Genomic DNA, 27724 nt, shown 5'->3' on the forward strand with positions numbered 1-27724 from the left:
AGCAACAAGACTGGAGGCTGGGGAGTGGAGTGGAAAAAGATCTGTAGTGGCAGAAGCAGAGAGTACTCTGAAAAAAGAGGTGTGTTGGAGGGTATTTTCAAGTGAATTACTGCAGTGTACAAGATGTACATCGTGTCTCCCCTTCAGTAAATTCTGCCTTGTTCCTTAAGACCCAGGTGTGAGAGGGAATAAGGGGTGGGAGCTTGAACAAGAGGATGAGGGAAAAGCTGACATCTGGATTACTAGACCAAGGAAAGTGAGAGAGTCAGTGCCAGAAATGCAAAATTCTAGAATTTGAGACCCCTCCCTTTAGTCATTAATTCTATAATTTTGAAATTATGTATATTGGATTGTCATAATCTGAGAGTTACCATTCACCCAATAATTACTGAGAGCCCATGACTAGAATAAAATTAATTATATTTCATAATTAAATACATATTAATTATAATTAATGTAAGCTAGCAGTTATTAACTGCTTATGAGGATTCAGAAATGGAGAGCTTTCTTCTAGGTGAGGGTAAGGTAAATTTTAGGAAAGATAACATGGAAGAATTGTATCTGAGCTGGGTCTTGAAGAGTGGATAGGCATTGATCATGCAAAGGCTTTCGGAGGGACAGAACAGCATGAACAATCTGACCAAAGCCACACAATTTTTTTCAATAACTATTTCTCAATATGCACTGTGTGCCAGGCACCGTGCTAGGTCCCAGGGATATGAAGATGAATTTGGCCTTGTAGACTTCTGTTAATATAGCCCATCATTTTTCTATTCATTCTGTTATTGGTTTGCCACAACTATCAGGTCTTTCTTGGCCACATTCCTGCATGGCCAGTTTTTCTCTCTTGAACCCATGCGTGTGTGATGCTTCTTTTACTCCTTCAATGTACTACTTTCCATTTATCCTAGTGTCACTGATGACCATTTCTCTAATTTATTGAGGTCAATTGAATTTTGATCTTCTAACTTGACATATCAATCTGCTTGGGGTCACATGTAATATTTACAAAGACTTTCACTTTCTTTCCACAGTCCAGATGCACATCTCAGTACCCTTTTGTGCCAATATATAGTGAAGGTTGGAAGTAAGATAAGAAATAGGGCCCCAGAATTCCAGGTTACAAAAACCTAGTATATCTGTAACTGACCACAGTTTTCTCAACTGAAATTGCAGTGATGTCTTTTACATGACAGTCCTAACTTTATCAACAGATACTTGAGTACCTACCATATGTGGAAACAGTGATGCACGATGCATTGGCCCTTGTTCTTGAGAGGCTTACAGTCTAGATGAAGAGGCAAATAGACAAGGCATGTTCATTTGTTTGGCAGAAGACTTTTCTACCCCTCTTCCTAATAGATTAAGAGAGAACAAAATTGAGAATGTGAGAACATAGGAAGGAATTCCCTTTTCCTCTGCCCTGTCCTCTGACTGGCTACCTTCAGAAGGAAGAAGTTTTTAATCTGATTGGTCAGAGCCCAGGACACTAACGAGTTCACATTTTACTGGTGGTTGGGTCACTTTGTGTTGAAAGGGCACGTGGTCAGGAGTGCTGTTCTTGCTCCAGGTAGGACCAGCCCAGTTTCCATTTGGCCCTCACTTGGTTGAGTAAAGCTGGTCTGCTTGCAGATCTGATCATCTTCTCCCTTCTTTCCACAGGCATGCCTATGCATGATAGTCCCAAAATCTAGAGGGTGGAGGCGGAGCAGGGAATTACAAAGCTTCACTTCAGCCTTAAACGTAAGCCATATGATTCAGTCTTTTGGCAGAGTTCTGTTCTAGAGGTTATTGGGTGCTAGCTCAGTTATGAATAAAATGATCCTTTGGTTTCTATTCCAATTTCTTTCTCTTATATAGTTCCCCTGGGAACCCTAAAGAGAGGAGAGACGATTAGCAGAGTAGGATTTGGCTATTTCTCATCCTTGAGTGTGGCAGACTATATTGTTGGTTATAGTTTTTCACAAATTTTTGTTGCCCTTGCCAGGAAAGGATAATATTTCGCTACCTTACCAGTGTCAGACTTGGCCAGGTGAACTTGTTCTGACCGAGAAAATGTGAGCTCTAGCATGTAAAAGTTCCAGGCAGAAGCATTAAGAACCAGCATGTGATTCACCGTGATCATTTTCCCCCTTCCACGAGACCAACATTTTTTCAGAAAAAGGTTACGCTATCAGCCTGGGTCCTGGCATGAAGACAACCTCAAATACGCCAAACTGATACGCCTGTTATGGGCATGTACAGTATTTCAAGAAATAAAACTTTGTTGTTGTAAGCCACTTTGGAATCACTTGTTACCACAGCCTAACCGGGCTTATCCTGATACATTTACCTTTTTGCCATCTGTATCAAACACCATTGCTTGTCCTCCCAACATCTATTCTCCCTTTATTCCTAAGAGAACCCCAATTTTGTCCAGATGTTCACCTAACTCTACATGTGCTTGGTGAGGGTGGTGGGATTCCAATTCCCAGCCACAGGGGGTAAATCATGATTACATTAAGCCACTCATGATGGCTTCTTACTCTCTGCTGGTGACTGGTTTAGATGTGGGAGAGTGTGAGAAGCTTGTTTGCGGTCTTCTGAGACAGGTTTTCCTTGCTAATAAAGAGAGACACACGGGAAGAAACAGTTTCTCTACTTCCATTGGACATTGTGTGTATGCATGTGTCAGCTGAAATTATGGCAGCCATTTTGTAACTATGAGGGGCACTGGCCTAAGGTAGTCAGAGTGAAAAGATGGAAAGAATTTGGGTCCCTGATAAATTTACTGAGCTGTTAAATGAATAAACCTCAGAACTGACCTACCTGGATTTCTTGTTACATGAGATAATACATTTTCCTTATTGTTTAAGACAGCTGAATCTGGAATGAAGGGGAAAAGAATGAGTTTAGCTCTAGGGACACTGAGGTGATGGCAGGACAGCATGTTTTTATATTGTTGAAGCTCAGGAGGCGTCAGGGTTAAAACTGAATTTGGGGACTTCCCTGGCAGTCCAGTGGTAAGACTCTGCGCTTCCACTGCAGGGGGCGTGGGTTCGATCCCTGGTCAGGGGACTGAATTTGGGAGTCATCTATGGAGAAATATTACATAAGGTAATACATCTTAGAAAATAACCCAAATCTGGGGCAGTTACCTCTGTGCTTGATAATTTTGATAATAGAACAAAACATACCAACATAAGTTTAGCTATCTCCTAACTGGATATGCCACTGTCCCAGGTTCTCACTTATCACCCATCCTAGAAAAGGGAGATCACAGCAGTGTTAGCAACCTTCTAGGGAGGGTGAGCAAAGACAGTGAAGAAGTGATCACAACATCTGGATCCCCAGATCCTGTTCTCCTCAAGCTTGGGTTTTGGGGATCTTGGCATCCATCTGCATATGAATTAAACATTCTCGACTTATGAAGATAACTATGAAAATGGATTGTAAGCAACTTCTAAATTTAGTGACTCTTATATACAAATTATCGTTCCAGACAACTATGGTTCTGATCATCTTATAGACATCCTATGTATTATAATCCTGCAGAAGCCAAGTAGAAAGCATCAGGGTGTACCAAATATATACCATAGGACGTCAAGGAAATGGTCAAGGTACAAGATAGAGCCTCTAGTGCCCAAGTCGATCTGTGGTTAGAAGATAGTTTTGAAAGTTACTAAGTCATAGGGCACTAGGTTACTGCTACTTTAAGAAAATACATTCATGGGGTTGTGGGGGGGGCGGGTATTTTGCAACACAAAAAGATTTACTTAACATTGCTTGAAAAATAATTAATTTTTGAAATTCCATTTAGACAGAACTTTTCCAATGGCACATGAAGTGGGTAAATGCACACACCTGCAAAATATAGATAGTGAAGCCTATACCTTACCTGAGATATCTTACACCATTTCTAAATTATCATTGTTTGGTCTGCTTTGAAATTCCTCTTGCCCCACCTAAGCCAAAAAAAAAAAAAAAAGACAAATATTTTAATGAGCCAGAAGAGCAAATGCAATCTCCAAAGATGGCTAACTTCAGTCTTTCAGTTATTTAGAGAGGAAAGTCTGGATTCAAACATAGTTGTTTGCTGGCAGAATTTGCGATTGTCTAGGACCAAGGACAGTGTTTAAAGATGACTCAGTTGTATGGGCTGGGGGAATGGGGGAAGACCAGCTGGTGGTCCTTCTAACTAAAAGGAGTCCATTTTCTTCACATTGAGGTTGTGCAGGCCCAGAACCGCTGCATCCTGGGAGGGGGTGTCCAGTGAAAGAAAACCTGAGACCCTGAGAAACACACCTTCAAATTATCTGAACCCTCAATCCCCACCCCAGCTCCAGGCCAGGATTTGGGCAGAGCATTCCAAGGCCAGGGTCCACCTGGAGGCCTAGCTGTGTGACCTTCGCCAGGCCCTGGAGTCTCCTTTGGGACGTCCACGAGGCCCTGGCCCAGGCTCTGGAAGGGGCCGCCGATGCTCCCAGCCCCCGGGTGCTCGAGACGGCCTTTGGGAAGCATCCCGCTGCCCGCTGCGGACCACTATTCCGTCAGCCCGGACACCCTCTCGGCTTCACTGGGTCGCCGCCCTAACCCCTCCCGCTCCGGCCGCCCCACCCCGGCCGGCAGCGTCACGCCCGCCGGGGTCCAGCGCGGAGCAGGGATGCCCTCCATCAGCCTCCCCGCCGCCCTCCTCGCTCGGGGCTTCCCGGGGCCGCTAACCCCGCCCGGGTCCCTTCTCCCGGCCGCAGCAGGCTTGGGCCCCGCCGCGGCCGCCTCTGCAGCTGGCCCCGCGGCCGGCCCGCGCCCGCCGCCGCGCGCTGATTGGCTGGCCGGGATCGGCGGCGGCGCTGAGTGGCCGGGCAGATTCGCTGGGTCAGGGCTGCAGAGGCGCCTGGTGCACCGGCGGGAGTGGAGCCGCGGCGCGCGCTCGCCCGGGACGCCGGCCGCCCGCCAGCCAGAGCGAGCGGCCCGGGGCGCCGAGGGGGCCCGCGCCCCGCCGGGCGCCGCCGCCCTGGCCGCCATGTGCTCCCAGCTCTGGTTCCTGACGGACCGGCGCATCCTCGAGGACTACCCTCAGGTGCAGATCCTGCGCGCCCTCCGGCAGCGCTGCTCCGAGCAGGACGTGCGCTTCCGGGCGGTGCTCATGGACCAGATCGCCGTCACCATCGTCGGCGGCAACCTCGGTGAGCTAGGCGGGCCCGGGAGGGCGGGGAGGCGCTCCGGGGTCTCCGAGAGCCAGCGGGTGGGTGCGCGCACCGGGCCCCCCCAGGCCAAATCTCCTTCCGGGCCTCCAAACCTGCCGCTCTCCCCTGAGAGACCTCTTTGGGTTAGAGAAAGCCCCTAACCTTGAGAGCGTCTTTGACCACCAGCATCTGCCCTGAGGCCAAGATTTGAGAACAGGATTTAATTCACTTAGGGGACTTAGTTTGGAAGGAACTCAAGTTCACCTGAAGCCTCCTGGAGGTCCGAGGAAAATCAAGATAACCCCAAATTAGCCAATTGTGCTCGCACTGATACGCTGTCAGTTTAGATTTATAGAAGCCCACACTAAATTTACAAAACTGCCATTAGGATGAATATTTTTAAAAGTTTTCCAAGAGTGTCTAAGCATCATTAATGCACTACATAGAATATTATTCCCAAGCTAGGAAACTGCAGATGGGGAGAAATCTGAGAAAGATTGGAGTCACCTCTTGAGTGTAAAGTGGGAGAGAAGACCTTTGATGGGTTTTCTTTAAACTCATCCTCCTCCCTGAAAGTACTGAATTCCGATTCCAGAAAAGCCAAGATTTCAGGTACAGACCATTCTGGCCTCACCGATTTCTCCACTACTGTGTCCAAGAGATTTTTTGGGGTAAGACATGGCTATCATCTGTGACCATGACCTCAAGAGGTTATGTATGTTTTTAGATATTCTTAATTATCCTAACACAAACAGTCTCTGACTTAGGAATCCTGGCTTAGGAACCTCCCCCTGGCTTGCAGTTTTGAGTCTCTCCAGCCTCCAGTCTGGAGGTATCCAGTCACTTCAGGGGGGTCCAGGATTCAAGGGGCTTTGGGCCCAGTGAGAGTGCTTCTTGGAATACCATTCATATTATTTCAATCATGCCTGGTTAAATTAACTCATAATTTGTTACTTTTCTTTGGCAGGGGAAAGGGGTTCCAAATTCTGAACAGGCTATTTAGGAATGAGATTTTGAATATGACCTGTTTCTAAGTAGAACATATCTGTCCCAGATGTTTCATCCATAAATTTATCTAAACCCTTCATAAGTAATATCAGATTGTATAGTCTGTTGGAGAAATACACTACAGACATCAGGTGTCATACATACATTTAGTCTAAAACAGTGGCTGTCAGCCATAAAGGGCACCATCTCTCTAGTCTTGATTTGCTAAAACTCTCAGTTAGTTAATATAGTACCAGATTCTTGGACAGGAAATCAGTAGAATTGGATTCTTATTACAACTTTGCTGCTAATGAGTATCTTGGCTTTGCCTTGGCCAAGTCACTTTATGTCTTTGAATCTCAGGTTTCTCATTTTTAAAACTAAGGCTTAGGGTTCCTCCAGCTCTAAAATTCTGCATCAGTACCATACTTAAATGGAATAATCTGTTATATTTTACTGATCTAAATCTAGTATATACATCTTTCCACCCCAAGAGTTTGCTCTTTGTTTTACAGCCTATAAAGATGCCTTTTTTGAGATACAGACACATCATTCCACATCATGTTCCTTTTTGTAGACCCATCATGCATTCTGTGAAGGAGAAGGGAAATGCTCTTTGTTTTGTATCTAAAACCCCATGTTAAAGAATCAGTCGTAGGAAAAGAGAAAATTAAATTCCAATGCTGCAGGAAACATTTCACCCCTTTCGTTTAGTGTCTTAAAATTTTTCTGGAATTCATGTGTGAATGTATCTCAATCTACTTAGAAACGAGGAGTTACTTCTTTTTAAACTACAGAGTTATTTACCTAGTCGATGGAGAAACTGAAGACAGGGATTTTTTGAAGCAGTTTTAATTTTTTTGCTAATTCAGAGATTGCCCCACACAAATCACAACACATAAAACAAACCTATTAGATCACTGTTTCTGCCGTCCAAAGCAGTCAAAAGATTTATTTGGTGCGTGGGGGGATTAATTAAACACAGGGAAGTGAATTCCATGAGAAGACTGAGCTCCTTTGCTTTGTTCAGGGCTGTAACAGTGTCTAAATAGTGCCTCACACCTTAATAGGCACTGAAGAAATATTTTTGAATGAATAAAGATATGCAGTCTACTTCCCAGTTTCTTCTAGAGTCAACTGTAGAAAACTGTTGGTAATTTGCTGAGCCAAAGTATTCCTCCAAAATAAACTCCAGAACTTACTAGCTTCGAAATACAGAAAGAGTTACAATGACATCGATGCTATTTCCCATTTGAGAATTATTGTGAGAGCTGGGAAGGAGTTTGGGATCACCCATTCTGACCCCTTCATTTTACAAATGAAAAACCTGGTGCTCAAAAAAACGAAGTGACTTGCTCAGTGCCATCCAGCTAATTGGCAGCAAACTGACGTTTAAAAACCTGGTCTCCTAATTCCCAGCCAGTGATAATGGAATAAGTATGCCTTAGGACATCAGATGTGGAACTGAACTGAATTATATTAAATTGAGGCTAGACAGTGACGTTGCAGAGTAATGTGATAGTTTAGGAAGTTAAGGTACCACCTTTACTCAGGCTCCTTTCCATTCTTTCTTGAGATTCGTGTGGGAGTAAATGAAGGGGTCAGGTTGGGACAGGTATGGGCAGTGACTCTACCAGTTTCTTAAATTCATTGCCCATCTTCCCTCCGTGGAGGCTAGTGGGAACTCAAATACAGAGATGAGAATTTCAGGTTATATCTGAAATAGGATTCAGACAAGAGGTTAAAAGTTTGGGATTTAAAGATTGCAGTTATTTTAAACTAGATAATACAAGTAAGCTGAAGAAGCTGTGCAAATGTAAGGTTTTATGGTTATTCTTTTTAACCCAGTGGTCTGCCCTACCCAGCATAGATTTGGGTGGGGGAGACTACTGGGAAGAGTGAATGACCTTCAGGTGACTGAAGCAATCCTGTAGAAAACACTTTCCCTTCACCTTCCTGCTGGCTGTAGCATTATGAGAATCCTATCCATTGCCATTTCCTTCTTAGAAACCACAAGTTCTTCATTCATTCAATACATATTTGTTAATTTTTCTCAATCCTGAGGATAAGGTGGTGGTGAATGTGGCACCAAAATGCACACAGCAATATTCAAAGCAAAATTCATGGAGTGTTTATCGTGTGCCAGGCATAGGTCTAGGTTCTTTTTACACATTAATTTGATAAACATCAGTCAGGGTGTCTGGGCACATAGTGCTGGCTGGCAGTTGGGACCAACACTCAGTAATTCTGGGCTCAGCACTTTCTGTTTCCCCTCTTCCACTCCACCCTATGCTTCAGCCTGTACTGACCTCCCTGCCCCTTGCACTTAAATTGCCTCTGCCTGAGATGCCTGTCTGGTCCAGCACCCTCTCCCATGGGGGACTTTTATTCACCCTTCATATCCAGCTCAAGTCACTCTTCTCTATACAGTCTGTCTTGACTCCTTACCCAGCCCCCAGGAATCTCTCTCTTCTATCTGCTGCCGAATAACATTGTGCAGACCTTCTAAGATAGCATTCATCATGTTTTATTGTAATTTATCTATTTACAAAGTTTATCTTCTCTCACCCCCTAAATGACTGGGTATTCCTCAAATATATGCTCTGGAACAGGTACATAGTAGGCCTTCAGTTGATGTTTGTTGGATGACTGAGTGAAGTGCCTTAAAGGCTAATTCAGGTATGTGAGATGTACTGTAATTTGCTGCTGTGTCTGGGAGATCATGATTGGACGCATAACTGTTTTTGTGACGAGGACATTTACTTATTTGAGGGCAGAGTCACTGGTGCAAATCAAGTTTTTTGACCACCCAAAGGTCTTTACAATTAACTGTCTCAAGAAAAAAGTATAGTCCCAAACTCAGGGACAGATACCAAGACAAAAGAAATGAATCTGCCCTGGAAATGAGGATGTGTAACAGTTTGGCTTCTAGGAGCAGGATGATTCAGCATTCTTCCCTTACTTTCAGAGCTGAAACCTTGGTGGCCATATGGCAGTTTCTAGGTCAGGTTCTTTACGTTAAGGTGTTCTGGACTACTTTCACTTGGTTCTTTGTAGTGACCAGGTGAGTAATATTTAAAAGGTTTGGGTAGGGGGAAATCCTAAGTAAACTCGAATGAGGAAATGGTCTTACCGCAGCCTTCCCAAAGACAACAGGGGCCTCACAGAGAAAGGATGGACTCCCATTACTGTGCAAGAAGACACTAGCAGAAAAGGGTACCATGCTCACCTTTGTGCACAAAGGTTGATCTTTAACCTCAGTCCCTGCTAAAGGCCTGTGCCTGGCACCCTGTAATCCAAAGAAACCACCATCCAGCACTAGTGGAAAGGTCAGTAGGTGGAAGCACCGACCACATAATGTTTCCAAACTGATGTGAGTGCTGAATGGATACGCTTTACCCCATGAGTCCACATTTATAACTGTGGGCTGACCTCAAGGGCTGAGGATGGGTTGAAGTGTTGATGTTTCTAACAGCTGTTTTTAGGGACAGCTCGTGAACTGTGTTGGAAAAAGTTCTAGAACCAATAGATTGGGATCCTTAGTGGATCTCAAAGCCCTGCTTTATAGGTTTCTGAACCACCTGTTGTTGCTACCATACACCTCCACCAAATTTGTTAGGTTTGCCTGGTGGAAGGGACACAGCCATCATCAGAGAGGTCCACGTCGTCTCCATCCATCTGCACCTCCTTGTCATTCCCCTTATTAGCAGAGTCCATGGACATCCAGGTACGTCACTGCTAGCCTCACCTCACTCCACCCACTTCTCCAGTAGGTAGGTGGGTCACCTTACCCACTTCCTGGAGAGACTTCACCTTATTAGGGCTTTATATTATTTTAATACAAAACTACAACAAGATCTGAAATTCTCAATCTAGTTCTACTTGTTCCTTCACTATTAAAAAGTAACTCAAGACTCCTGCTATGAGGAAGTGATACATTTAAGTTACTTTGCATTGCGGAATGAACAGGAATAGTGGTTCTTCATTCCTGTAACTCTGTTATTAATACTTAAATATCTTTTATGTGTCAGTTAATCTTCACAACAATCCTATTCATTCCTTTACTTCATTCCACAAATATCAATTGGGTGCCCGCTCTGTGCCAGGCCAGGCACTGTGCTAGGTGCTGGAGATATAACAGAGAGTAAGAACAGACACAGTCTCCCTCATTATTATGATTTCATTCATTCATTTGCTCAACAATATCTGTTGACTGCCTACTATGTGAGGGGTGTTGATCTAGGCACCAGAACAAAACAGGCAGAAATCCCTGCCTCTGAAGGAGATTACCTTCTAGATGGGGAGATAGAATACAAACAAGATAAAACACATTAGTATTTGGTGAAAAGAGCTAAGGAGGAAAAAGTAGCACATTTCTGGGGGCAGGAAAAGGGATTGTAATTTTAGATAGGGTGGCTGGAGTGGTCCTCACCCAGAACATGATGTTTAAGTAAAGACCTGAAGGAAATGAGGATGCAAGCTGTTTGGATATCTGGGAGTAGAGTGGTTCAGGCAAGAGGGAACAACAAGGAAACCAGTGTGGCCAAAGCAGAGAGTTAATGAGCATTAGGAGAGGTGGTCAGAGAGGTGAGGTGGGGGGAGCCAATATATAGGGCCTTATGGGTCATGGAAGGACATTGTATTTTACTCTGGAATGAGCTGGGAATCTACTGAAGAGTTTTGAGCAGAGGGGTGACATGACCTGCCCTATGTTCACAGGGTCATACTGGCCACAGTGTTGAGAATAGACTGATGACAGCAAGGGCAGAAGCAGAGAGCTGGCTTAGGAGTTTCTTGCTGCAGTTCAGGTGACAGATGATGGATGATGGTTGTTGGACTAGAATGATTTCAGGGGAGGAGGTGAAAAGTGACTGGATTTTTGGATACATTTTGAAGACAGAGTTGTCAGAATTTACCTACTGGATCAGACATTGGATGTGTAGACATTGGACTGATCAAGGAGGACTCCAAAGTTTGTCCTGAGCAGCTGCAAGAATAAAGTTTGCCATTTACTCATATGGAAAGGATGTGAGAGGAGTAGGTTTGGTCAGGTGGTGAGGATCAGGTCGCAGTCTAAGGTACCCATTAAACATCCAAATGGAAATGGCAAGTAGGCAGTTTATCATATCAACTTGGGATTCAGGGGAAAGCCCTGGTCTGAAGATATCAAAAGTAGGAGCATCTCCATACACCTATCACGGGAGTGACTGTCGACAGAAAAGAGGTCCAAGGACTGAGCTCTGGGGCACTCCACTGTTTAGTGGTTGGGGAGAAGGGGAGGAACCAGCAAAGAATCCTAAGTAAAAGAAATAAACCTTGGAGAGTGTGGCATCCTGGAAGCCGAGTGGAGAATGTGTTTGAAGAATGAAGACATGATGAGACTGTTTCAGCTATTGCTGGTAAATCAAGTTAAGATGAGGACTGAGAACTGACCATTGGATTTAGAATGTGGACTTAGCATTAGTTACTCTGATAAGAGCAGTTTCAATGAAGTAATGGAAAACAGGGAATATACACACTGTCTTAAGAGTTTTGTTATAAAGGGAAGGTGAAAAATGGGTTGATAACTTGCTACGGACTGAATTGTATTTTCCCAAAATTCATATGTTGAAGCCCTAACCCCCAATGTGATGGTATTTGGAGGTGGGCCTTTGGAAGATCATTAGGTTTAGATGAGGTCATGAGGGTGGTACCCTCATGAATGGTATTAGTGCCTTTATAAGAAGAGATGAGAGAACTTGACACCTCTCCCTCTCTGTCTCTCTCTCTCTTTCTCTCTCTCTCTCTCTCTCTCTCTCTCTCTCTCTCTCTCTCTCTCTCTCCCCCCCCCACCCCCCGCACCCTCTCTCCCTCTCTCCCTCTCCCTCCCTCTCCTTGCCATGTGAGGATACAGCAAGAAGGCCATTGTCTGCAAGCCAGGAGCAGATCCCAATAATGCTGGCACCCCGATATCAGACTTCTAGTCTCCATAACTGTGAGAAATAAACATCTGTTGTTTAAGCCACCAAGCCTATGGTACTTTGTAATAGCAGCCTGAGCTAAGATATTGCGCAAAGATGGATTTGAGAGGATTTTCTTAAAGAAGGGAGAAATAACAGAATATTGTATGCTGATGTGAATGATCCAATAGAGAGAGAGAAATTGGTGATGTAGGAGAGAGAGGTGACTTGCTGGAGCAGTGCCTTACGTGACTAAGAGGGATTGGGATCTAGTGCCTATTTCAAGAGTTGACCTAAGCCAGGAACAAGGACACTTCAGCCATAATAATAGAGAAGATCACCTATTGGCACAGGTGCAGGTGGGTAGATGTGATAGTGGGAAGTTATAGAGAAGTTCTTTTCTGATTGCTTCAGTTTTTCTCCCTGAAATAGGAAGAGTGAGAATGAGGAGGAGGGAGGAAGAAGTGAAGATCTGAAGCAAGAAAAGAAAGTGTGAAATAGTTGTCCGGTGTTGAGGGAGAGTGAATGGACTAGGGAAACAATGCTTAGCAGGCAGCAATAAGGATGCCCTTGAGATCAGTCAGCAGGTTTGTGTATTTTTTCTTCAGACATGCTCCATTGCACAGGAGGGCACATGAAGTAGGCAGAGTTGGATCAGTCTAACTGGGGTTGTGGTTTAGCCAAGCAAGAAACGGGTGCAAGGATTTGTGGATATATGTTGTGGTGCTTGACTATGGAAATCAAATAGGGTATGAAGGGGGCGAGGGACAGTGAAAAGATGGGGGATCCATGCATGGTGGTTCCGGGTGGTTTCAAAGTGTGGCTGGAGTTGGGGTACTATAGAGTGAGCTGGAAAGATAGGAGACGGTGTTTAGAGATGGGAGTTATGATCACTGCATAAAGTCTAGAATGTAACTGGTACTGGTGGCTGGGGTGGGATGGTGGACAAGATCCGTGGAGGAAAGGAGGTCAGGAAACAGAGAGGCCTGGGAATTGGAAGAATTCTTCATGGGGATATTGAAATCACCAATATCTGTGACAGCACAGGAGAGTCAGTGAGTCTGGAGCTAAAGCTTCAAGGACAGGGGAGTGACTGGGGTCTTTAGATGACCTGCACAAGTGGGGAGATGTGTGGTATTGTCGGATGAGAGTCAAGTTGGGTGTTTTAGGAGGAGAGAAGGATGCTGGTCGAGCTGCAATGAGAAGCTAGGAGCACGTCTCTCCTACCTCTAGGCCCAGTAACGCCAGGCGAGAGGGAGAGAAAACCCACCATAGCTTGGGAGGGCTGGTGGGGAAGCAGTGTCGCTGGGGAGAGCCAGGGTTCAGTTAGACTCAGAAAAAGAAGGGGAAGGGAACAGTTGCTGAAAAGTTCAAGGATAGGAGATTTGCTGCCCACTGAGTCCCATTGATTGAGTCCCCGAGGGTACCGGGGAGATGGGCAGGAGTGGAAGGTGGGAGTAGAAAAGGCAACTTCAGGGACTTCTCTGGTGGTCCAGTAGCTAAGAATCTGCCTTCCAATGCAGGGGACATAGGTTCAATCCTTGGTCAGGGCGCTAAGATCCCACGTGCCTTGGGGCAACTAAGCCCGCGCACCGCAATGAAGTGAAGATCCAGCGCAGCCAAAATGTTAAAAAAAAAAAAAAAGAAAGAAAGAAAAGGCAACGTCAGAGCCAGGTGGGGTTCAGAGTGCAGGGAAGTGACATGGCCGTGGAGACTGGAATCTTGAGAACCTGATAGGAAAGGAGAAAAAGGCTTGATGAGATTTGTCTTTGTGGCTGCAAGGAAACGTTGTGTTGGTGAGGTGTGGGAGAGAGGAAGGTTTTCAAGTTCTTACATTTTACAGAAGAGGAAACTGAGACCCAGGGACATTTTTTTATGTCTTGCCAAGCTGTTAAATGATGGCACAGAATTAAATCAAGTCTCTGACCTGGAGGCCAGGACTTTATCTACTTTGCCATAATTGCCTTTCATCTCATGTGTCCTCAACTTCTTGAAAGGCTTTTGCAAATACGTTTGCCCTGGGCTGTCGCAGAACTCAGTGCTTATGAGTTGCCATGCCTTTACCATTGACTTGTTTCTGAAGGGTAGACATTATACATTTATTAGTTTTACACATTTCTTCTGAGCCCAGAAGCTCTACGAGTCAACATCTCCTTTCTGAAACTTTCCTTGATTCTCGGAAATAATCACCTAACTGTTCCCTCCTCCTTCGCTGTCACTGTACCCTGATATATATGCCTGCTAGAGCAGTTCTCACATTGTGTTAGAACCTCCCCTCCCCCTGCCCAAACCAGTCTGATAACTCTTCTTAATACCCAGGTGCTCTGCATAGAGCATCAATGACATTAACTACAGTTGTCTGTTTTCTTTCTTCTTAAATTCCAGGGATATTGTTTGTTACACTCACACCTCAACCCCTATGCCCAGCCTTTTAGATGGTGCCTGTCAGAGGCCCTCCCACGTCCCTTTTGCTCTTACCATTTGATGGCACTGTGTCCGTCCTCCCCTCTTGCCCCACACTGCCGCTGCCACCGGTCTAACCATCAGCACCTGAATCTCTGCCTGAGGGCTTTCTCTGGTCACAGGAGCTCACTTTGCCCACATAGGCATGGCAAGCCAGAAGGACCAGGGAATTAATACCACACCCCTGGATCAGCTCTCAACCTAAGACAGGGTTGGTATATAAATATTATAAATTGCTAGCTTCCTCGCCCCTTGGGTGGGGTAACCAAGGAGTGTGCACTAAACCATTTCTTATTGCCGCCCGGCAAGATTAAGCCCTGGGTGCCAAGGTGATCACTCACTTCATAACACATCTTTTATTTGCAGCATTGCCTTCTCTACTTTCCCCTCCAGTGTTTCCTGAAATTACCACCGTGATAATAGACCTCTTGCACTTCAGTCCTTATCTCCAGGAGTCCTTCTGGGGAAACCCAAACTAACACTGGGCTTGGCCCAAAGTAGGTGCTCAATAAATCTTCACTGAATGAATGCAGGAAACAATAAATGTGTGTTGAGTGACTGAATGAATTAAAATTATGTTGATATCTTTCTCTGTAAGGAGATGATAAGCTCCTGGTATGCAGAGATCACCTGGCTCATCTTTGTATTCCTGCTTCAGAGTATGTCTGATTCATCTCAACAGTTCAATGAAGGTTGAATTGAATTAAATGACCTCAAATTAGCAGTTGGTGGAAAGGGAAGGTGGCCACATAATGACTGTGGGTCTTAATGAGGTAGAGGTGAGATTTCTTTGGGCATTGTAACAAAGACCTTTAAACAGGAAGGAGGAGTGGCATAGCATCTACTTGGTAAGAATAAAAGTAACTTCCTTATGAGAAAATGCTGTGGGGTAGGGTAGAAAGAGACCAGAGAAAAACTGGAGAGTGATTGAGATGAGCCAGATCATGTTTGGGATGACACACCTCCCTCCTAACACAACACGGTCATGTGCAGCACTTAATGGATTATTATCCACTTATTTTATTTATAGTGTTCATTCCTTTTTAACAACTCTCAGAGCTTCACTACCAGCCATGGTTACATGATCCTGCTCAAATGTAATGGTCCTAAAAGCTGCCGTAAGTGAGGTCCTTGCTTGCTCTCCTGCTACAGTGTCCTGCTATTATTTCTGCCACTTGCTTTGTACATGAAGGGTTGTTTTTTTTTTTTCCTAGCGTACAAGAAGCCAGTTTAGTTTTGAAGCTTGCTTTTTAGTTGTGAAGCCAGAGATGCATATGTGTGTACATGAATGAGTGTTGTGTGCCCACTGGTCTGGAGGGTGGTGACTCACTCACTGTGCATCAGTTCTGTGTAAATGCAAAGACTTTGACAGTCAGATCTAGTGCAGGGATGCATATACAAGATGTCTTCTTTTTTTAATTGAAGCATAGTTGATTGACAATGTTGTGCTAATTTCTGCTGTGCAGCAAAGTGACTCAGTTATACATATATATACATTCTTTTTGTATATTCTTTTCCATTATGGTTTATCCCAGGATACTGAATACAGTTCCCTGGGCTATACAGTAGGACCTTGTTGTTTATTTACTCTAAATGTAATAGTTTGCATCTGCTAACCCCAAACTCCCAGTCCATCCCTCTGCCTCCCTCCCTCCCGCTTGGCAACCACAAGTCTGTTCTCTATGTTTTTTTTTTTTTAACAAGGTGTCTTTAATTTAAATGCAATAATACATATGAATGTTCTTAGCAAAGTTCCTCAAACACAATAGATGATCAGTAAAAATGTTAGGCAAATTCAGATCTGGATGACTGCACCTTTTATTTTCCATGCTTCTTCCCTGTATTGGTATGAATGATTGAGAATGGGTTTTAATTCTTAGAGCTCTACTTTCCAATAATGATTTGTTTATTTCTAAAGCTATTTCTCTGTATTATTAAGCACATTTCTTTGCTGTTGTACACATAAATGCAAAAGTCTAGTTTTGTAGAATTAATTTAATCCAATATATAGGTTAGAGAAAAAACAGGCTCAGTTCTTTGGAAAAGTTACTAATTTTTCTATCTTGTTTTTAATACATTAAAATGTTTCCAAATATAAATAATAGAGTCAAAAACATAATTACCCATAAAAGTATATTATTCTTTTTAGAAGTAATATGGAGAAAATATTGTGGTTTCAAAAAGTTGATTTAGACTAGGTTGGCTATTGGTCATTATACTAACTAGTTTGGGGACTGATCTTTTTCATGATCTTATTGACCTGTTTGGGGACATAGTGATCATTTTAGTTTTTAAAAAAAGTGGTTTGAGGGCTTCCCTGGTGGTGCAGTGGTTAAGAATCCGCCTGCCAATGCAGGGGACACGGGTTCAAGCCCTGGTCCGGGAAGATCCCACATGCCGCGGAGCAACTAAGCCCATGCGCCACAACTACTGAGCTTGTGCTCTAGAGCCTGCAAGCCACAACTATTGAGCCCGCATGCCACACCTACTGAAGCCCATGCACCTAGAGCCCGTGCTCTGCAACAAGAGAAGCCACCACAATAAGAAGCCTGCGCACCGCAGTGAAGAGTAGCCCCTGCTCGCCGCAACTAGAGAAAGCCCAAGTGTAGCAATGAAGACCCAACGCAGCCAAAAATAAATAAATAAATTTATTTAAAAAAAAAAAAAAAAGTGGTTTGAGGCTAAATAGTAAATCTCAATCCCAGTCTAGCAATCTGGGAGATCCCCAAATGTCCCAGAAGTAACTCAACTCCTTTCCCCCCACCTTGCTTCCCAGGTCAAGGTGATGCCTGAGGGCACTAGGGCACTTAATCACATGAAATCCCTTGTTATTGAGGGCACGAGCCCCTCATTGTTCAGGGCATTCCTTCCATTGCTGGCAGCCAAGCAGAGCCCTGGCCCCCTTGAGGTCCTGCATCAGCACTTCATTCCCTTGGTTTAAGGCCCATAGATTGCAGTGGGAACATTAAGGATCCCAGGAAAGGTGACACATTAAGCTCCATCCTTTCCCAAGAGGATATATTAATGGGGAGAGGGAGAGCGATTACTAAGTGGTTAAAGGCTTCAGAATTCACTGACAGGTTTGCCAAGTGCCAGCCTTAAACCCAAGCTGTGCTTGGCCGTGGCTCTGTGGAATTGCTGTTCCTGCTAAAGGATGCCACGGTGAGCAGCAGACTCTTGTCTCCTACTTCTAGAAATGGTGATTTAGACAAGGTGCAAACAGCAAAGAAAATGGGCATGAACATGGGACAAGTGACGTTGCCCCATAGCAAGGATGCTGGAGCTGGGTCAATGGGTAGAGAAGTAACTGGTTGTGCATATGTTTTCCCTAAACACATCACGTCCCTCTCTGCACAGAGCTGGACGGCCAGCACAATCGGAGACCAGACCTGTCTAACTGCTTGGGAGAGCCTTTTCAGCTCCACGTTAACCCATTCCATTCTTCATTTATTAAAGGCTTCAGTTGGAATGAGCCAGGCCCAAAGATTTACCTTTGGAGAAGAGAGATGAAATCCTGGTAAGACTTCCTAGGTGTACGTGAATCTGCTTATCGAGGCTGAGCTGTCTCTCTCCACTTGTGGTTGGTATTTCCAGAAATGACTGAATTCTTTTCTTCCCATTTAGAAGTTTAACTGTTTGTCTGTGGTCTCATGTTGAGATTTAAAACCCAGACGTTTCTGCTGCTTCTCATCTCTCTAGGTCACTTTTCTGTTGCAAAGCCATTTTTTCTCATCAGGTGGTACAAATCTCCATAAAGTGTCCTACCTTGCTCAGTAGAGTGTCTGTGCAATAATAATGCCAGTGCCTTGCATATCTATAGCGTTTTGTAGTTCTCAAAGCATTTTTGCATATATTATCTCATTATGTAATGTTGTTCTGGGCTGTTGCTTTTCCCCTGAGTGTTCTGTATTTTACTTGCCATTTTCACCAACTTGAATACTTTTCTTTCTTCTCCTACCAGTTTTGAGGATATTATTCAGGGTTTGCTCTTTTCCCCCTTTCATATTATTTTCCCCAGGGGCTCTAAGTGGCAAAGGAAAAAGCATGTATAAATGATACTGTTTTCTGATGGCAAAGTAAAGATAACCTGAACGTTCTCTACAAATCATCCCTGAGAATTATGTTCCATTTCCTTGGGTTCACACTATCAGCAGAAGTACTAAAAACAATTTAACTTAATGATTGTACTTACTCTCTTTTTTTTAAATTGGTGAAACATCTAGAATGAGTGGAAACTGTGCAAGTTAGATCCATGTAGTAGTTTTGCAGTTTGGGTTTTTCTGTTTGCTTGCTTTTGTTTTGTTTTGCTTGGAGTTTTTATATTGATATTATTCATCCCACAATAGAGGAATGGTAACTTCCTTATTACCTTTTGTTTTCTTGGAGTTATATGGTTGTACACTTTTATCACTTATGAAAGCGAAGGTGCTTTAGGTTAAAGCCTAAAAGATGGTTCTCAAACTGTGTTTAAAAGGTTTTCTGTAGAGCATTTTAGAGACTCCTTTAAGGTTCACTAAGGCAGACCAAGTAGTTCCCTGAACTCACCTCTCATTGCCCTATCCAGTCTATATCCTGTCTCCATCATTCCATCCCCAGATGCTGGGTGCACCGGAGATGCCTACATAACTACTTAGAGTAATGCAAACCATAGGATATCAGGGTTGAAAGAGATCAAGCAGGTTGCTGTGAGCTTATCTAACTTTTGCATTCCTTCTGTGCCATCCTCGGATGACCAATGAGCCTCAGCCCATTCCATCCTAAGGCAGAGGAAAAGTATCCCTTTTGTTGAGCCCAAATCTATCTCCATGTAGCTTCTGTATAATTAAACAGACATTGAGTGCCTATCAGGCAGCAGATACTGTTCTAGGGGCTGGGGATACAGAAGTGAACAGTCAGACAAAATAATGCTCTTTTGGATAGCTCCTCAGCTGTACCTCCTGAGGTCATAGAAGACAAGTCAAATAATTCTTCTGCGTGGAGCCGCACAGATAATTGAAGACTGCACTCCTGTTCCTCTGAGTCTTCACTACAAGCTAATACTACCAGTTCATCCGGTGTCATACAGGTTTAAGTCCTTTGGCTATATAGACCAATTGTTTTGTGATACATTCTAGTTTTTCTTAATAGTGAATTGATTTTTAGTATATTGATTTTTTTTTTTTGAGTTTTTTGTTATCCAGGTAATACACAGTTGAAGATATTTTGGGAAAATACTGATAAGTATAAATAGAAAATCATCTATAATCCCATTACCCACTGTTAAAATGTTGCTATATGTCCTTCTAGCGTTTTCTAACTTGTACTGATAATTTGGTATTCTGTTTTTTTTACTTAACATTGACATTTTTACATTCATTATATTCGTAATATTCCAGATGACTTTTAAAGATGAAGTCATAAGAGTAGTAAAGATACCGTAAGTGACCTTTACTGCATTCCTTGTCATTAAGTCTCCAGCCGCCTAAGCCACTACATTTTGAGTAATACTAGTCCTACATGGAAGGAGGGTGCTGGACTGCATTATCTCCTATGGATTCTTCTAACTTGGATTATTCTTGATATGCTGCTCTTTCCCCTGCCCCCCCGCCCCGCCCCGTTCATTCTTTTGTGTTTCCTCAATGTCATGCTCTGCCCATTTGTTTGGCGTATAGGGTGGACGGTAGCGTCTCATTACAACAGGATATCCAAGTGCCATTTTCAAGGCTATCTTCCTGCTAGGTTCAGTCTTGAGGAATCTGTTGGAACCACTGCTTCTGGTGGGACTAGATGATGACCCGCCCAGAGCTCACTTCTTCCTTTGATTGCAGGCCTGCAGCTGAACCAGAAGGCGCTCACCACTTTCCCAGATGTGGTGCTTGTCCGGGTGTCCACACCCTCAGTGCAGTCGGACAGTGACATCACCGTCCTGAGACACCTGGAGAAGTTGGGCTGCCGCTTAGTCAACCGCCCACAGAGCATTCTAAACTGCATCAACAAATTCTGGACATTCCAGGAGCTGGCTGGACATGGGGTCCCCATGCCGGACACCTTCTCCTATGGTGAGTGTCCTTAAAATAGGATTGAGACTTGTCTTTCCAAATAACCTGCATCCTTATGTTCTCTCTCCCCAGAATGCCTCTGATATCTCTTGTTGGTTTTCAAGGCGAATCTGTTCGTCTTAGATGATTCAACATCTTGAGTCTTTGTCATAGTCATTCCCTCTGTCTGAAATGTCTTTGCTTCTTTCTCTCTGGAATTCATTCATTAAATATGTAGCTGGTACACACTATGTGCCAACTACCACAATAGGCTCTAGGCTCTAGCAATAAGTAAGAGAGTCCTACCCTCAGGGCATTCCCAGTTCATCAGAGGCAATTTCAGTGCAGTGCCAGGATAAAAGTTAGCGCAAGGTGGTATGGGAATACACAGGAGAGCTCCTAATTTAGTTTAGTAGGTGATGAGGGAAGAAAGCTTCCCAAAAGAGAGAACATCTAAACTAGCTGAAGTTATCCACCTAAAGCAAGGGGGGCAGGGGAGCAGTCTAAGAAGAAAGCAGAATATAGAAAGACCTAGAGGCAAGAGAGCTTGACCGATTGGTGGTATTTTTAGTAGTTGGTGGAACGTCAAGGAGATAGAGTTGAGATATAAGGCTAGAAAGATAAGAAGTCACCATATACAGTACATGAAAGAGATCAGGGGTAATCCTGAGACTAACAGGAAGTTATTGAGGGCTTTAAGCAAAGAAATGGCCTGATCAGAGTTCGGAATGTCACTTTGGCTACACTGTGGAGAAGGAATTGGACCAGGGGCAAAGTACAGACAGGATATGTACTGGTAGGCTTTATAAACAATGCAAATGAGCAATGGTAGTCTAAACTAAGGTGGTCATAGTAAGAATGAAGATAAGTGAACAGATTCAGGACTTAGGAAGGAGATAGAAATATTAGGACATGATGATTGAGTGGCTATGAGGAGCATGGAGAGGAATCAAGAGTGACTCTGGTTTCTGGTTTGGGCAACCAGATGTGAAAGCGAACACTCACTGAGACTAGAACAATGGAAGAGGAGAAACAGATTGGTGGGTAGGGCAAGGCATTGTCGGAAGAGGTTATTATAGTTTGGGACACATTCTGTTTGAGGTGTCTATAGTATATAAAAGTAAAACTATTCAGTAGGCAGCAGATAAATGGATCTGGAGCTCCTGAGAGAGGTGTAGACTAAGGAAGTGGATTTGGAAACTTCCATTATGTTAAGTGAAGTCACAAGAATGGATGAGATTACTCAGGGAGAAGATGTAGAATGAAGAGAGGCCTGAGCTGTACACCTAAAATGGTTAAAATGGTAAATTTTATGTTATGTATATCTTACCACAATAAAATAACAACATTTAACAAAAGAGGGTTCGAGAGGGAATCCTTTAGGGAATAGGAAAAGGAAGAAGGACCTATGCAAGAGGCCAAGTAAGAGCACCTGGAGAGGTTAGAACAGAAAGAAGAGAGATAACAGAAGCCAATGGAAAGAGCATCCCAAGAAGGATGGTGTAATTAAAAGGGGTGTTTAATTCTGAGAGGACACGTAACATACTCATGGAGATGTGTGTTGGATTTAGCAACAGGGAGTTCAATGAATAAGCTACAGTTCAGCCATAGGGAGAAAAGCCAACTTGTCAAGGATGAGGAAGTGAATGGGAAGTGAGGAAATTGAAACCCTTTGAGTAGCCTGATTGTAGGGATACAAGGTTGTAGTTAAGGGATGATGCAGGGTGAAGGAATGGGTTTTATTTGTTTAAGATGGGAGATTACTGAGCATGTTTAAAATGCTGCTGGAATTCTGAACTGAGAGGTTGGAGATACAGCAGAGAGGGGACACTTAATGGTGCAAGATCCCTGAGGAGGTGAGAGGGAAAGGGGTCCGAGGCACAGGTGCAGGGATGGCCTCAGATGAGCAGGACCCCTCTTGCACTGTATTATAAGGGAAGGACAAAAGGATGGCTAGAGAGGAGTTACACTTATCAGCGGGTGTCAGGAAGCTGGGAGTTCTCTTCTTATAAAATGTCCTCATTGTAAAGATGCCCCCTGATTATCTACACTGCCTCTTCATGCTGCTTTATTTTTTTTTAATCATTAGCACTTTTGTGACAGGTCTTATTAGTATCCCAGAGTATTTTGCTTTGTAAAAAATTGATGAACTACAGTATCACCTGTGGTAGGCAGAATAATGGTCCCCCAAAGATGCAAAGGTATAGGAAATCAAGGAAGCTTATAAAAAAATTTAGAAAGATTTTAATACAGATTAATATTCGTATTTTTCAAATGAAGGCTTAAAGGAGTGTAGTGGAGCCAATTCGGGCTTTCAAGTCATGCCTTACCTTTGGGTGAGAAAAATCCCAGGCTTGGTTCTTTGGGTATTGGTTTTCTACTGCAGTACAACAATCTACTGAAAACTTAGCAGTTTACACAACACCCAGTTATCATCTCACAGTTTCTGGAGATCTGAAGTCCAGCCACAGCATAGCTGGGCTTTTTGCTTAGCTCTCGCCAGGCTGAAATCAAGGGGCAGCTGGGCTGGGACCACATCTGAGGTCTGGGGTCTTCCAGGTTTACTGTTGGCATTCAGTTCCTTGTAGTTGTAGGACTGAGGTTCCCACTTACTTGCTGGCTGTTAACTGAGGGCCATTCTCAGCTCTTAGAGGCTGCCTATTGGCCCTGTCACATGGACTTCTCTCCAACATGGCAGTTTGCTTCCCCAAGGCCAGCAGGAGAGTTTCTCTGATGCTTCACCTTCTTTTACAGGGCTCACCTGATTAGGTCAGATCCACCAAGAATCATCTCCCTTTTGATTAACTCAGAGTCAACTGATTATTAGCCTAATCGCAGGAATGCTATCCCAGCATAGTCACTTGTCCCCCCTACACTCAGGAGAGGGGGTTATACAGAGCATGTACACCAGCGGGTAGGAATCTTGGGGGCCTTCTTAGAATTCTGCCTACCACAGCCAAGGTAAGGGAAAAATCCCTGCCCTGCCTGCGGGGTTGTCATGACGATTGCGTGAACTAGAGCGTGTGAAGCCTCTGCCACGTGGAAGCACGTGATAATGCTGCTTTCCTTGTCTCTCTGTTCCCACCTTTTGTATGGCACATGCACAGTGCACGTCTGTCCGATGGAATGGGTTCACATTGCCTGAATCAGAGAGATGTGAGGCCTCCAAAGAATTCCCACAGGGCCCTGGACCATCAGCCTCACCTTCACTGACTTCTGCTTTTCTTGACAGGTGGGCATGAAGACTTTTCAAAAATGATCGATGAAGCCGAGCCGCTGGGCTACCCGGTCGTGGTGAAGAGCACGCGCGGACACCGGGGTCAGTGCCGCACTTCCCGGGCTTCCGTTCGGGCCTCCTCTCTGCTCGGAGGAGACCCTCACGCCGCGCGGCAGAAGCACTGCTCGGAGAGACAGAGCTCCCCCTTGCGGAGCTTGTGGTGTAGTCCTTAGTTCTGTCCCCTCCTCGCTGTCCCCACTGTCCTTGCTTTGTCCAGACCCTTCCCAGCCCTTCCCTGCACTCTGGCAGCAGACTCCTGACTTGATTCTGACTGGTTTCCCTAACTTCACTGCCAGTACCTCCTCTATTCGTTGGGGGGTGCAATTTCTCTGAAACAAAGATCTTTTCTTGTCACTCACTCCCTTGCTGAAAAACCCTCCCAAGAACTGGTGTTGCCTATTAGATACAGTTTATATTCCTCACCGTGGCACTGAAGGCCCTGGACGAACAGCATCCATCTTCCCTTGCAGCCTTCTCTAGCCACATGAACCCCCCGTAATCCATTCCAGACTAGACCATGTATTCTGCTCTCTTCCCTTTGCTGGGAACGCCATCTTCCTTTGCCCTCTAGTGAACTTCTGCTCGGGCTTTAAGGCCAGCTCCTCGTCGTTTCTTCTCTGTCTACATCCCTGGTCTCCTTCGCTCTCTTCCAGACAAAATTAATTGCCCTTCCCTTTGTGTTTCCGAAGCACTTCATCCATGCCACTAGCATAGTACTACACCTTATGACAGTTATAGATTTATGTGCCTTTTCCCCTTTTTGACTGTGAGCTGCTCAGGGGGTGGGAACCAGGTCCTGCCCATCTCTGTCTCCAAGACCTACTACAGTGCTCAAGACATAGTAGTTGAAGAGGACGTGTGCAGCAGAAAGCCGTCCCCCTCCCTTGTGGTATGTGATCGAGTACCTCCTGATGATACCCAGATGGCATCCTTAACTGCTCAGGGCATCTGGAATGAGAGGAGGTACCCTAATGGACATGGAATGAGCAGTTCCCATGAACTTGACACACTCACTGCTCTCCATCTCCAATGTGTAGAGAGTAGAGAAGTAGCACTTCAGGGCGATGGCTTCTGTGGCAGGTCAACGCCTGTTCGAGCCAAACAGAGGGAGGGGCCCACTCTGCCCTGAGGCAGGGAAGGCTTTGGTGGAAGAAAAGGAGACTTAAGTTGGAATGTGGAGTTTGAACTGGCTGAGCAACATACAGAAACAGGTGTGGGCAAAGCAACCTGGGAAAGGAAAGGGATCCTGCTAAGAAGTGAGAGAAATGAGTTTGGGTGGCGAGGTGGGGCTCTGAATACGATTCACATGTACTACAGTGCAAAAATGCAATGTCTCAACTAGTTCTTTATTGTGGTAAAATATACATAAAATAAAATCCAACTAATATTTATTGAGTGCCCACAAAGTGCCAAGGGGATACAGAAAGGAACAGAACAAAAATTCCTGCCCTCCAGGAGCTCACATTGTAGAAGGGAAAGACAGACAATAAACAAATTAAATAGAAGATATAGTATTTTTGGATGTTTTTAAAATTGAGATATAATTCACAAAACAAAAAATGTACCATTTTAAATTATATAATTCAAAGGATCTTAGTATCTTCACTCTTCTGTGCAACCATTACACTATCTAATTCCATAATATTTCCATCACCCCAAAAAGAAACCCTGTACTTGTTAAAGGTCAGTCCCAATGGCCCCTCCCCTAGTCCCTGGCAACCACTAATCTGTTTTCTGTTTCTATGGCTTTGCCTCTTTTGGACATTTCATATCAATGGAACCATACAATATGTGGCCTTTTGTGTGGGTTTCTCTGACTTAACATAATGTTTGCAAGGATCATCATGTTGTAGCATGGATCCGGTTTTTATCCCTTTTTATGACTCAGTAATATTCTATTGTATGGATAGGCCACATTTTGTTTATCTGTTCATCTGTTGATGGACATTTGGGTTGCTTTACTTTGTGGCTATTATGAATAATGCTGCTATGAACATTCATGTACAAGTTTTTGTGTGAACATATGTTTTCATTTCTCTTGGGTATATACCTAAGAGTAGAATTGCAGGGTCATATGGTAACTCTCTGTGTTTAACTTTAGGGAAACTGCCAAACTGTTTTCCACAACAGTTATGCCATTTTACATTCCCACCAGCAATGTATGAAGTTCCAATTTCTTCACATACTAAACAAAACTTTTATATTGGGTATATTAATTTGCCTCGACAAATTATGCAAATGGTCACCACACCTCCACGATAAAAACAAGCCACAAGCCAAAATGCATGTTTTCCAAGCATTAGTAATGTATGGGCCCACTTTATATATTTATTTTTAAAGTCTTTTTTAAACTTGAGGTATAATTGACATGCAAACATTATATTAGCTTCAGGCGTACAACATAGTGATTCGATGTTTGTCTATATTGTGAAATGATCACAATAAGTCTAGTTAACATCTGTCACCATACATAGTTACAGAATTTTTTTCTCTTATTATGAAAACTTTTAAGATTTACTTTCTTAGCAACTTTTAAATGCGTTATTTGTTTTTATTATAGCCATCCTACTGGGTGTAATGTGGTATCTTATTATGGTTTTTTTTTTTTTTTAAACATCTTTATTGAAGTATAATTGCCTTACAATGGTGTGTTAGCTTCTGCTTTATAACAAAGTGAATCAGTTATACATATACAATATGTTCCCATTTCTCTTCCCTCTTGCATCTCCCTCCCTCCCACCCTCCCCATCCCACCCCTCTAGGTGGTCACAGAGCACCGAGCTGATCTCCCTGTGCTATGTGGCTGCTTCCCACTAGTTATCTGTTTTACATTTGGTAGTGTATATATGTCCATGACACTCTCTTACCCTGTCACATCTCACCCCACCCCCTCCCCATATCCTCAAGTCCATTCTCTAGTAGGTCTGTGTCTTTATTCCCGTCTTGCCACTAGGTTCTTCATGGCCTTTTTTTTTTTTTTTTTCCCTTAGATTCCGTATATATGTGTTAGCATACTGTATTTGTTCTTCTCTTTCTGACTTACTTCACTCTGTATGACAGACTCTAACTCCATCCACCTCATTACAAATACCTCCATTTCATTTCTTTTTATGGCTGAGTAATATTCCATTGTATATATGTGCCACATCTTCTTTATCCATTCATCTGTCGATGGACATTTAGGTTGCTTCCATGTCCTGGCTATTGTAAATAGAGCTGCAATGAACATTTTGGTACATGACTCTTTTTTACCTATGGTTTTCTCAGGGTATATGCCCAGTAGTGGAATTGCTGGGTCGTATGGTAGTTCTATTTGTAGTTTTTTAAGGAACCTCCATACTGTTCTCCATAGTGGCTGTATCAATTTACATTCCCACCAACAGTGCAAGAGTGTTCCCTTTCCTCCACACCCTCTCCAGCATTTATTGTTTGTAGATTTTTTGATGATGGCCATTCTGACTGGTGTGAGATGATATCTCATTGTAGTTTTGATTTGCATTTCTCTAATGATTAATGATGTTGAGCATTCTTTCATGTGTCTGTAGGCCATCTGTATATCTTCTTTGGAGAAATGTCTATTTAGGTCTTCTGCCCATTTTTGGATTGGGTTGTTCGTTTTTTTGTTATTGAGCTGCATGAGCTGCTTGTAAATCTTGGAGATTAATCCTTTGTCAGTTGCTTCATTTGCAAATATTTTCTCCCATTCTGATGGTTGTCTTTTGGTCTTGTTTGTGGTTTCCTTTGCTGTGCAAAAGCTTTTAAGTTTCATTAGGTCCCATTTGTTTATTTGTGTTCTTATTTCCATTTCCCTTCTTATTATGGTTTTGATTTGTATTTCCCTAATGACTAATGTTGAACATCTTTTTATATTATTGG

At 43.6% G+C, this 27724-nt stretch overlaps 1 protein-coding gene across 1 annotated transcript in view; it reads left to right on the forward strand.

Moving 5' to 3' along the window:
• The first annotated feature begins 4877 nt into the window (after positions 1-4877).
• RIMKLA (ribosomal modification protein rimK like family member A) overlaps positions 4878-27724 on the forward strand; it is a 33595-nt gene continuing 10748 nt past the window's right edge. Inside the window, exons 1-3 of the mRNA XM_007164660.2 lie at positions 4878-5165; positions 20362-20592; positions 23804-23890. Of these exons, the coding sequence (XP_007164722.1) occupies positions 5003-5165; positions 20362-20592; positions 23804-23890 (481 nt within the window). The 5' untranslated portion in view covers positions 4878-5002. The remainder of the gene's footprint in view (positions 5166-20361; positions 20593-23803; positions 23891-27724) is intronic.

Source organism: Balaenoptera acutorostrata, chromosome 1, assembly GCF_949987535.1.
Source record: "Balaenoptera acutorostrata chromosome 1, mBalAcu1.1, whole genome shotgun sequence".
NCBI lineage: Eukaryota > Metazoa > Chordata > Mammalia > Artiodactyla > Balaenopteridae > Balaenoptera > Balaenoptera acutorostrata.